Raw genomic sequence first — 12,381 nt, 5'->3', positions numbered from 1 at the left:
TAGAATGAAACCAATGGTCCAGGCTCCTATCACTTTCTCTCTCCCTCTCTCTCTCTTTCCTTCCCTTTACTGCCACCACATTAAAATGAAACCGTAACTTGTTTTTGCCTGAAAACTGCTGGGGGGGGGACTTTTCTCTGTGTTATGGCAATCACCAAGCATTTGGACAGACTCAAAGGCAGTTACTTTGCCATGAGACTACTGATGAAATTGTATGTAAAAATACAGACAATATTCAGTATATGTATTCATACATATAGCATTTCTATTGTTTTTTTTGTTTATTCAAATAAGCTTTAGTTGGTTGTAGACAAATCCTGCTTCCATTTTCACTTAGTATAAACAGAAAACACATTTGTTCACATCAATAGAAGTGGATTTACGGTTGCGTTAGGCAACATGGTCAACCAGTGGGTCCCAAGATATTTATATTTACAGCATGGAGGTTCTGCAGCGCCTCCTTATTGTCTGAAACCTCTTGAGTAAATCCCCTCGCTGTCGTGCACTGTAAGCACCTGTGGTGTGGAGTTCAGTCACAGGCTGTATTTTTAGCAGATACAACACACAGATGATGCAGAGAACATAAACTGTGTACATCCTTAAGACCTTCTAGCTGAAGAAAACAGAAAGTAAGCAGTAAAATAAACTTGCTAATAAAAGGAATAACTACACAGTTGAAACAGTCATTCTACCCATTCCAAACACATGTGGGCCCATTACACCACAAGCTCAGCCAGAGCCCACAGTGGCCACAATGCAAGACATAAACAAGAATGGCTCCGCTGTTTGCATTCCTGGTGTCGGACGTTTTAGGGCAGCACTGACAGATTTGTGTAAAAATATATACAAAATGAGTATGGACCGCACAGCTGGAAAATGTCATACGGTTTACAGCTGATGCCACTGTTTACTCAATCAACCTGAAATGCATTATCTGTGCCTGATCTCTGGCTGCGTCTTGCCCTCTTCTTCTGGTAATGTTGCATTCCACTGAAAAAGAGCAAAGCGGGTGAGCTGGTGTTGAAGGCCCCCGAGCCGAGCGTTGTGGGTGCTGCAGTTGGTGTACCCCGATGAAAAAAAAAAAAGCAGTCCAAAACATGTGACTTCAAACATGAGGTACACGTTAAAACTGCATCCATCTTTCGTCAGCTCACAGAAGAAATGCGAAACCTCAAGTGTGATAATAACATTCATAACATTCATTCCAGATTGACAGGAAGAGATAGGAAATTCAAAGGAATACGATTCTTTTTAAATCACTCTGACACACTCACAGCCTCAATCCTGTGTTTTCATGCTGTGGTTTATCATATTTGTGTAGTGGGAGTGTTTGCTTACCATTCAATTACGCATTTAACGATTTTTTTATAATTGCAATTCATTTAATTTGTTAGTTCTGGCCAGCCACAGTAATCAAACAACACAGGGGCTTTCTGCTATAAATGCATCAAGGTTATCTTTTTGCAAGTAATAAATCAGCGACTTAAGTCTGTTAATCTATTACAACACATTACAGCAAATATACAAATACAATACTGTAAAAAAAAAGCTTTGATCATATTAATCTAAATCATTTTTATAAATACGTTTTCTTTTTTAAATCTGTACAAAACTTGCTAAAATCTGTGGTGATGTTGACATTAATGGCAAAAAATAGAAATCACATTATCCTTGTGTACACACACACACACACACACACACACACACACACACACACACACACACACACCAATGCACTCCATCAGGCATTGTGGTTCTATTTCTACATCACACCTGGGAATCCACAGCGTCTAATTACAGCCTCATGCACTCTGCCATGCATTGCAACATCCAATCACGTTGATGACAAACTAGCTGCTGAAATGTGCTTGCAGCATCTGAGCCTCATGTAGGGCCGGGACTGTAGGGTCTACAATCATGTGATTTGCTGGAAGCGCCCACCCTCCCTCGCTCCCTGCCCCCAACCTCCCACCTCTGCAGGCCTGCCCCTGAGTGGCCTCTGCTAGGCTATGTTTCCAGGAAAGGGGCCTACTGGATAGGCTGTGAGGCCTCGGCAGGGAGACATTGGCTCATTGAGAAAAACAAAAACAGAGAGGGGCGGTGGTAAGACTCTCCCCTCTTACATAACTCTGCCTCCATGACAGAAAAAAAAAAAAAAGGAAAAAAAGTTCCCCGCCACAATGCAAAGAAAAACCTGTCCCCTTCCTCAGCTTGCAAATGCTGAAACACTTCAGGACTGGAATCCAAGCGACACTGAAACCAGCAGTGCTCGTTTGCATTTACACAACACTTGCACCTCTTCACACTCTCCGCCTCAGGCACGTATAATTACAACTGAATGTTCGGGACGCTGAAATGACTGCAACTGATTTTGATTTGATTTGATTCAAGAATGCCCTTCCTTTGCAACTGTAACAACACATGAAAAGTGATGTAACACACTGTGTCATTTAATGTGTTATGTTATGTGGTTCAGCTCTGGTTGTGACATTTACAGTATCTGGGAGTGTCTTTGTGGCCTGCACTGCCCCCCTGTGGCCAACAGAGAACTTGCATAGTCTTGAAACGCATTGAATTTGGTTTTCATTTCCAAAAAAGTGTTAAATATTTGATTTTCCTGCTTCTATTGCAGGCTACCGGGAAATTATAGAACTGTTATTGTTAGTACATTTGGTTGTGCTGCAGGAAGTAGTTGTGTTTTTTTATTGGTTATCTGGGTCCAGGTCATTTATTATCTGGGTAATAAAATATATCATTAGCAAATATACTTATGCGCTGCTGGGCGATCATCCATATTGGTTTTCCATCATATTTTCATTGTGATCATAAAATAGATATTAGACTTAATTATATTTGGGATTAAAAAAAGGTTTTAAATTTTACTTGGAGAAACTCTGAGGTAGTGATTTGTTTGAGATTTATTTTTGTGGCGATTTATTTGGTGAATTTCCTCATTATTTTTTTTATAGAGGGAATTTGCATAATTTACTTAAACTGTATTCTGTTCTTTAATTTAGAATAACTGTCAGCTTTATAGTTAACTCGACGAGTAACCGGTTTGAGTCAATCTTCATTCACACCTAACTGTTTTATATAATCAGTAATCAGTAAAAAAACGGTATAGACATTGATAAATATATATATATATATATATATATATATATATATATATATATATATATATATATATATATATATATATATATATATACATTATTCTCATTTCTGAAGTTCTATTAATAAATAGGCACTTAAGAAGAAACAGTCAAAGATCAGGTTGGGTTGCTGCACCTTTTGGAATAATTGCCCATATTTGATTCAGGAGTCAAACTCTGGCTGCTGATCTATCAGGACGGTCGTGTCGTTGTCTCTCCTGGTGGTCGGATCCAGGCAGGAAACTCCAAGAGCTATCAGACACAACCACGCCTGCAGCAAAGACAGAGAAGGATGAGATTAAAAATATAACAGTTGCCTTATCAGACAAAGATCACATATTCAGTATAAGCAGGCAGCCTTCATTCATATAGCGCCTTCACAGTCAACAAAAATAAGATGTACAAGCAAGACACAGACCAGATAAAACATGAACATGCTACAATGCCTGCCTGAACAGATGAGTTTTCAGCTGCGTTTGATATATTTGAGCAATTATTGAGCTAAATTGGGAGACTATCCAAAGCTTAAGGGCTGCTGACTTAAAAAGCAAGATCTCTTTTCAGAGTTTGACAATGGATTTGAGGTACACTTAAAAAAAAGAGCCTGGACATGTAGGGCTCTAAAAGTCAGCACCAACATTTTAATCCTAAAATGAACATGAAGCCATTCCAGAGTGGTTGAAATAGGCCTAGTTACTTACCAAATACCCCACGAAGGTCAGGTACGCTATGGAGAGGAAGGCTGCCAGCACATACAGCCACACACTGTTGAGGTCAGTGACGTAGACCACGACGAAGTACATGTTGATGGCGCACACCAACAAGATCAGGATTCCTCCTCCGACTTTAAACACCCTGCAGTAAAAAACAAAAAGAAGAAGAAGAAGAGAATGAGTGTGCTTGAAGGAGAAATCATTTGTCGGTGTCTTTGTGATGTAGATGGACTTACATTCCGTTGGCGAAGTCATTCATGAGGGATGGCAAACTGGTGAAAGTGAGGATGGGAATGAGGGCAAATGGCAACTGTGAGATAAGAATGAATATGTGTTAGAATATATAAATGAAGTCTTAAATATTTAATGACAAGTCAGCATCAGATATTTCAAACAGCAGTTTTTTTTAAACAAGAGAGGGATTGGATTGGAAAAAGAAAGGAACATTGCTTTGCTTAAATTCACACATTAAATAAAAGCCTTCATTAATGTGACTACATGATTAAAAGAAAGACTGTGAGATTAAGAATTTGATTATTTTACCAACTTAGAGCTGCCTTCAAACTGGAGCTTGCTATTGAAATTCCGTCCTACTTGCTTTTATATGTTAATATTTGAATGCCTTCTTTTTTTGTATTGCAGGTAATAGGAATGTATTGACGAGCACTTCAGTTATATAAAGTGTGAGGAGGTCAAAGGCTGATGTGCCTGACCTGCATGCTCTGCAGCACGTTGAGGAAGTCATTCATGCCCGTCAGGTACTGCACGTCCTGGAAGATGGCCACCAGCAGGGTGGGAGTGATGGCGATGGAGCGGGTCAACAACACCCGAGCAAACCGCGACCAGCGCAGGTTCAAGAAACCCTGAGAGACGGAAAACACACATCGGTCTGAGACATTTACGAGACAAGAATAAGTGTGTGCATGTCCACTGTTTAGTGCACGGCTGACTCCTCCCCCCTGACCTCCATGACGAACTGTCCGGAGTACGTTCCGGTCATGGTGGAGCTCTGACCGGCTGCGAGGATCCCCACGGCCCAAATGTAGAGCGCCGCCGGGCCGAAGAAACAGCCGAGCACCACGCCCTGCAAACACACAGCTCATCGTTATGACAGGTTCTCTACCTGCTCAGCACCTGGCAGCAGACGGACACGGTTAGCGACGAGCCGGTGAACATATTGGATCATTCATCAGCTGAAGAGACAGATATTTCCCTCAGGAGTTGGAGAAGAATGTATTTTTTTATTATTGTAATATTTCCATATTTTTGAAATTCCACAAAGCTTGCATTACAAACGATGGTGTTTTTTTTGGGCAGCGTCTTTGGAGCGCAGCAGTGGAGGAAGTACTCAGATCCTTTATTTATTACTCTATAACAAGTAAAAGTCATGCGTTCAAAATGCTCAAGATAAAGTAAAAAAAGTATTATCATCATCATCATCATGCAGAATTGTCTATTTCAGAATAATGTATGATATATTACTGACATAATCAGGCATCACTGTAATGATGCCGCTGGTAAATGTGGGGATCATTTATTTTACTTACTTATATACAGCTGGTTAGCATGTGAATTTCCCCTTGGGGATCAATAAAGTTTTATTTTAATCTATTATAGAACATATTGATTTATTATAGAACATTCTTTATTATATTTTGTTTTCAAAGTAATTTAAGTCATGAGATAAATGCAGTGGAATACCTCAAAATGTACTTATCTGAACTTACCCCTTTGAAGAGATTCACTTCTAGAGTCTCATTGTTCTGAGGGAACATATGAGAATTAGGACTTCCTGTTTGATTGCAGACGTTGTACTGGAATTAAAACACACACACACAGAGAGAGATATATCGGTTGCAAAGCAGTAAACACATTTTCTTTTTACTTCCAAAAGACAGCTTTGAAATGTCACCCTTCTCAGATACTCACCACCTCTTGGTTTGTGCGTCTGTAGAAACCCTCGGCGAAGACGGCCACCACGAACACGTTGATGAGGAAAGAGATAAACAGCGCGATGGTCGACTCGATGAAGAAATACTTGTTGGCCTCTTTTACTTCGCTCTTTTTCGACCGGTCCACTTCTCGAGACTGAGAGCACATTTGGACACCTATCATGAGTCGCTGATGCATGTTTGCAACTGTTTAACCAGGAAAAAGAGAGAACGCTACAGATATCTGTAGCTGGTCGCACCTTGACGAGAGCAGAGTGGAGGTAGATGTTGTGAGGCATGATGACGGCTCCCACGATGCCGACGGCTTGAGTCAGCTGGACGGGCCCGCAGCCCTCGCAGTACGGCAGAAACATCCCCTTCAGCAGCTGGCCTTGGTCTGGACTCACCGTCACATACTGAAGACAGAACAGGGTATATATGATGAGCCAATAAGAGGGAATCAATAAGGACACGTTCCAGATTTGGATACGCAGTGAAACCAGAAAGATTGCTCAGAAAAGGGAGAGTTAACTTTAAAAACATGGAGTGAACATACAGGATTAAGGTGTTTCAGAGAGCCACCTTAGATACGATGTGAACAGACTAAGCCCAGTCTAAAAACATGATGTCAAGCAAAGATCTCATTAAGTCACAATAAATGAATGCTCACAGCCGCAGTGCAGCACATGCAAAATATGTATCATGTCAATTATTGCAGCAAAAACATACAAAATCACTGCAATCAACAAAGCGAAATAGGATTTTTGGAAAGTTCAAAGAGGAACTCAAGTTAATACCGATGCCTCCATATCAGGGGTTCTCAACCTTTTCGTAGGTCCTACTTCTGAACATTTGAAAAGAAATTAGAAAGAAAAAAAAGACACTTGGCAAAAAAGCAGAATGCATGAAATGAGCTGGAAATATGTGTTACGCATCTGTAATGATAAATTTAAATATTCTTCTCTTCTCCTCACCCATCACTGCCTGCCATTATGAATCCAGATGTAATGTTTCAGGGTCATATTTCCTCACTACACTCATCAGAGCATTTGCTGGAGCAAGGTTGTCTTCCAAATCACTTTTTCCATTTAAAAAACGATCCATTTTGATGCCTTTGCTACCTGATGATGTGTCGTGATTGTTGCAGGGATATTAAAACATAAATGGTCATTGAAACGATGCTTTGTTTGAATTACTACGTGTATGATTTATGGTCATTCTTAAGCACATCTGAAACTACTTGCTTTGTTAATTAGCTAAAAAAAGTATTTTTACATTGAATTGACACATTCAGCAGTACCTCCACACACCACTAGATGGTGATCTGAGGCCCACCAGCGGTTGAGCATAGCTGCTGTGAGCAACGTACCTCGTATCCAAAGGTGATGGCCATGATGGAGATGAGCAAGCCGAAGAAGGCTTCCAGCTTCCTCAGGCCTGCGGAGGCAGAAAACAAACGTTATTTATTTAGTGATGAGGCGACAGATTTCACTGTGAAGAGTGCGGCCGCGACCTACCATACTTGTCTAAGAAGAGGAAGACAAATGTGTCGATGATGGTAATGAGGACTCCACCCCACAAGGGGATCCTATGGGTGAACACACACACACACACACACACACACACACACACACACACACACACACACACACACACACAGTGGTCAAAATCAATAATCAAGAACATTTATAGCAGCATGATTTTCATGAGTTATAGTAACATGATTTTTTTATATATGAATGTCGTCTGGTGTCTGTTCACCTGCCGGAGGAGAGAAGGCTGAATGCGATGGCACAGCCGATGACCTCCTGCATGTCTGAGCCAATGATGGCGAGCTCCACCATCAACCACAGGATGATACGAGGCACCTGGACAGGTTGGTGTCAGGAGATATTAAGTTCAGCATGAACTGAGTGGAATAACTTAGAAAACATGATGCAAGGTAACAGATTCACATGTCACATGATCCAAGAAATTTAGGTGGCTGCATCCGAATCAAAACACATTTTTAATTGTAGGGGATTCAAACCACGTAAATTCTGTTTTGGTTTTCAAAATAAAATATTCAGAACAATAAATTCATTGACGTTTACTGTAAATGCCAACATTCAATAGTCCTGTTTACTGTGTATTGTTAAGTGCTGTTTGAAGACACAGGCCCGTTCTAGGTCTGCGCAGCGCCGCCATTAAATAACACTAATTACTGAAATGCATTACTCCCCAAAGTCGATTTGTAATCCGTTCTCAGTGAAATGTTCCCAGCCCGAAACATTAAACAGTGTATGTAGAGCAGCAGTTGGATCATTTCTGCATCCCTGCTGGCTCTTAAGTATTGATTTCATGAATGAAAACAGGGAGTTTTTCTCGCAGGCGCTCTAGATGTATTCCACGCAAGCAGCTGTGATTATGATGAGATGCACATTCAGATGAGTGGTATCTCACCGTGTGGTACTGGCGGTGGCAGACTTCGGCCAGGTGCATCCCAGTGACGACCCCGAGACGAGACGCCAGCCGCTGCAGCAGCAGGCCGATGATGGTGGCTCCCAGCAGCACCCAGAGGAGCTGACGGGGACGAGAACAGAGTCGGCAGCGCCGGTTAATCGGCCGCCTTCATGAGCTCAAATGAGGGTCAATCTGATCCTGGATTTGTGAAATGATGTTAAAAAGTTTGAAAGTGGAAAATCCTCCTTTATAAATCTGTGAAAAGAACTCAAGTTTGTGAATGTTTTGCACAAAAACATGTAGCTGTGTTTCCTGTTTTGTACAGGTGTCGCTCTGTGAAATGAGGTCACTATAAAAAGGTTTTTACCTGCTTGAATTCCTCAAACAGAGCTTTTTTGACATTGGATCTGCTTCCTCTTTCGCAACATACTTCATACATCAACCATAAATGTTTCTAAAGTAAATGTTTATTCATGTCATCCTGGCAATATTGGGACATTTAGTATTTTAGAAACACAAATAAGTGATGTTTTTTCAGCCTTATCTTGAAAAACGTTGTAACAACAGTCCGGCTGAGGGCTCAGTTACTCTCTGTGAATATTCTCTCCGCCTCTCATTAATTCAAGAATGCGTTCCCGGTTTCTGCGGGACAAAGTTCGCCTTTGTTGACCTTTGACCCGCAGTGTCGTGAGACTCTAAAATCGAGCCGATTTGAGAGGGAATGGAAGTGACTGCTCCCTAGTATCCTTGTTTGCATGGTTTATATGACTGCGTGGCAACAGAGTACAAACGGCAGGGAGAGGGAAGCTGCATGTCTGGTAGTTATTCAGGACACAGATAGTGGGAGATGACAATAAAGTGTTTATTATAGCTATAACTCGAATGATATCAGCAGCTTGTACTTGCAATCCAGCCCACATTATTTACATTGTTTCCTAAATAAAATCATGCAGGCTTATTGTTCTGTCAGTCAGTTACTGTAATAACATTATGTTAATGAGTGTGACAGTAGTAAGTCATATAAAAAAGGAAAAAATTGTCATCATATTTGAGTTGTTTTTTGTTGTTTACCTGCAGATAGATTACATGTTTTTGCAAGTTCAGATGACCCAGTGTGCAAACACTGAAAGATTCTTAGTTATAATAGTTGAGCAAATTAATTAGTTCCAATTAAATGATAAGTTATTTGTCAGGAAACATCCAAGGACCCACAGAATAAAGCATTACCCTTATTAAGTTTCTGCATGACGCATGAAGAGCTTCGTCTGATGTAAGACGTAACAGTTTGATTATTCTATGTGGTCTTTGTACTAACTTTTACATCCGGCCGTTCCTAATCATCCATAATAAAGTGAATAAGCGTGACTTTAGATACCTTGAAACCAGCTTTGGCACCGGACTGCAGGTCGGACTCGATGTTTCCCGGGTCCAGGTAGGCGATGCTCATCAGAAACCCCGGCCCAGTGAAGGCCCACAGTTTACGGAGACTAAATACCGTCTACAGGAGGTAAAAACACAAGCTGTTTGACGACTTTACATACTATACATGCTAACTGTTGTCAATCTAACAAAAAAAATATAATTTTAACGTTTTAATACAGGTTTTCTTATATGACACTTCTCATGGGTTACCTCGCTGGTCTCCTCAGGAACAGAGACCCTCTGTTCAAAGTAAGTACTCGATACTGGTTCACTACTGTGTTTCTGGAGGAAGACCGAGGGGGGGGACACTCTGTGTGTGTGTGTGGTCCGGATCACCGCTCTCCCTCCCTCCGTGGCACCGGCTGAGGGATGAAAAGAAAATACCGTGCAATAGCATTCCCCATGGGGGAAGCTCAAGTTTAACATCGTGGACATTAAAAAGTACAGTCGTGCAATGATATGCATCTGAAATTAGCTCATAACAACACACATAACAACTCAGTAAGTAGTTATAAAGTGAGTAATAAACTAATGTAATTAAGTGTCTTGGGTGCAACAAAACCTGCTGTGGGAGAGAATATATATATATATATATATATATATATATATATATATATATATATATATATATATATATATATATATATATATATATATATATATATATATATATATATATATAAGATTAGATGGATAGATAGATAGATAGATAGATAGATAGATAGATAGATAGATAGATAGATAGATAGATAGATAGATAGATAGATAGATAGATAGACACCTATGTAAAGCACTCTAAATTTCCTCACGTGTTTGAAATGTGCAATATAAATAAAGGGGCCTTTAATATCTATGCAAACTTTCATGGCTATCCATCTAATATTATTGAGATGTTTCAGTGTGAACCTAAGTGGACGGATGAAGAGTAGTGGATGAAGAGGGTCGTATTGTTCCTCCCGACACAAAAGCAACAAAACAAAAAACACCAAACGTGTCCACACAACAAACATCCTCCTCACCTTGTCCTCCATTGTGTTCTGGCTTCTGGTCCGTGGGAACACTGGGAGGCAGGGAGGAGATGTGGATGTCCTCCGGAGGAGCTTCTCGGTCTGGAAGCAAGCAGGTAATTATACACCGAGATTAGAACCCCACCTCTCGTGATCACAGTGCACACAAAACAAAAAAAAACAGGTTGAGATCATCATCAGCTTATCATCGTTGTTAGCTCAGGCCTTCTTTGCAGAGTAGCGTTAAAATGTCGTTAATCTTGTTCTCATCTGACTAATGTTTCAACTCTGCAACAGGAGTACTGCACTGTACTTCCTGATACTTTATACTTCTACTCCACTACGCTTTAGAGGCAAATAGTACACAAAACACAATCAACTGATTAAATATTATGTTATATTACAGATGATAACATAACCGACACCATGAAGTAATTCTAATAATTACAACCCAGTGATGTATGATCCTGTAATGGGCTCTTCTGCAGAATGTTGACTTTTTAGGTCTGGTATTTTAAGTATATTTTGATGCAAATACTCCTATACTTTTACTCGAATAACATGTTTTTATATGCATTACTTCAGCAAAACGGTATTATAGAACTTTATGGGGGATGTTATATTGTACCAGAGGCTATGATAAATGCCATCAAACATAATGACTTCCATATGAACTTTGCTACACTATAAATCTTTCTTAATGCTTTAAAACAGATCAGAGGACATGTGAGGATAAAAGGCACATCAACATCTTTTAATTATATAAGAAGGGGGTCAAGCTACTCCAAAGGGTCACCAGACACACAACAAAAATCTAACATTGTATAATTTGACCTCTTTGGACTCAAGCAATCATGTATATCAAACTTCTCATATTGTTTTTTTTATTTAAAATCTTAATTATGAATGGATTCATACAATTGACCGAGCCTCGATTGTACACTCTGTGAGTAAAAAGTGCTTTAGTTACATTCCACCACTGCTGACTTTAATGACAACAAAGCGCGAGACATGAATTCAAACTGACCCACCTGATCGCAGAAAGGAAAACACCTTCTTCCTCTTCGGCGGCATTATTCCTCTCTCTAAACTCTGTAAAAACCTCCCAAAAGTGAAACGAAACAAGCAGCTAGATCCCGGTTAGTTGATTCATTCTCGCTCTCGTCCACTGAGGAGTTCATGGAGATCAGGAACATCCGGCAGGTTGGGCATCGTCACGCCGACTGGGGAGTTGACTCACCGGACAGGTGAGGGAGGGAGGGAGGGGGTAGGGGGGAAACCGCCCGGGGACAAAGAACGTCGCTTCACAAGTGAACCCGATGGGCTGTTTCTATCACGTGACCCTGTTAATACAGCGAAACCTGAGTGAAACGTCCCGATCCCGCATCAGCAGGAAGCGAGACTCCCTGAAGAGTTACAGATTTCAAAATAAAACACACACACACACAAGACAGGTGTATTCGTACATACTGCTTTTGAAGATTGCTCTTTTAGTTGAGTCATATGGATATGTATAAACAAGGTAATTTGATTGTTGTTAATTTTCAGAATAAAAGTCTGAACATATAGAATAATGGTCGTTTCCGGCCACAAGTTTCAAAATAATAAAAATATATATATATATTTTGAATTTAAGAGGTCGCTATTCCAGACAAGAAAGTTAAACTGCTTTGGAATTATCATATTTAAACTATACAGTAACATGTGGATC

General features: G+C 40.3%; 1 protein-coding gene across 1 annotated transcript; it reads right to left on the bottom strand.

Annotated features, from left to right (window-relative positions):
• Positions 1 to 3,205: 3,205 nt before the first annotated feature.
• On the bottom strand, positions 3,206 to 11,878 carry LOC311016647 (natural resistance-associated macrophage protein 2-like). Its single transcript, XM_084014492.1, has 16 exons — positions 11,702 to 11,878; positions 10,683 to 10,772; positions 9,874 to 10,025; positions 9,617 to 9,739; positions 8,242 to 8,361; positions 7,561 to 7,667; positions 7,317 to 7,387; positions 7,169 to 7,236; positions 6,060 to 6,215; positions 5,798 to 5,956; positions 5,596 to 5,682; positions 4,833 to 4,952; positions 4,582 to 4,731; positions 4,105 to 4,178; positions 3,857 to 4,010; positions 3,206 to 3,426 (listed from the first exon to the last, which is right to left on the bottom strand). The coding sequence occupies exons 1-16, from the start codon at positions 11,742 to 11,744 to the stop codon at positions 3,319 to 3,321; spliced, it is 1,782 nt and encodes a 593-aa protein (XP_083870618.1). The 5' UTR covers positions 11,745 to 11,878; the 3' UTR covers positions 3,206 to 3,318.
• Between the last annotated feature and the right edge of the window lie 503 nt (positions 11,879 to 12,381).

Source organism: Eutrigla gurnardus, assembly GCF_963514095.1.
Source record: "Eutrigla gurnardus genome assembly, chromosome: 8".
Taxonomy (NCBI): domain Eukaryota; kingdom Metazoa; phylum Chordata; class Actinopteri; order Perciformes; family Triglidae; genus Eutrigla; species Eutrigla gurnardus.
This window is presented reverse-complemented; position numbering and strand designations above follow the sequence as displayed.

Excerpts from the sequence above, each read along its gene's own strand:
- LOC311016647 (XM_084014492.1), bottom strand. The coding sequence starts at position 11,744 with ATGCCGCCGAAGAGGAAGAAGGTGTTTTCCTTTCTGCGATCAG. Across the intron at positions 7,668-8,241 it reads GCCACCGCCAGTACCACACG|GTGCCTCGTATCATCCTGTG; the intron begins GTGAGATACCAC and ends CAACCTGTCCAG. Across the intron at positions 7,237-7,316 it reads CCTCTTCTTAGACAAGTATG|GCCTGAGGAAGCTGGAAGCC; the intron begins GTAGGTCGCGGC and ends CTGCCTCCGCAG.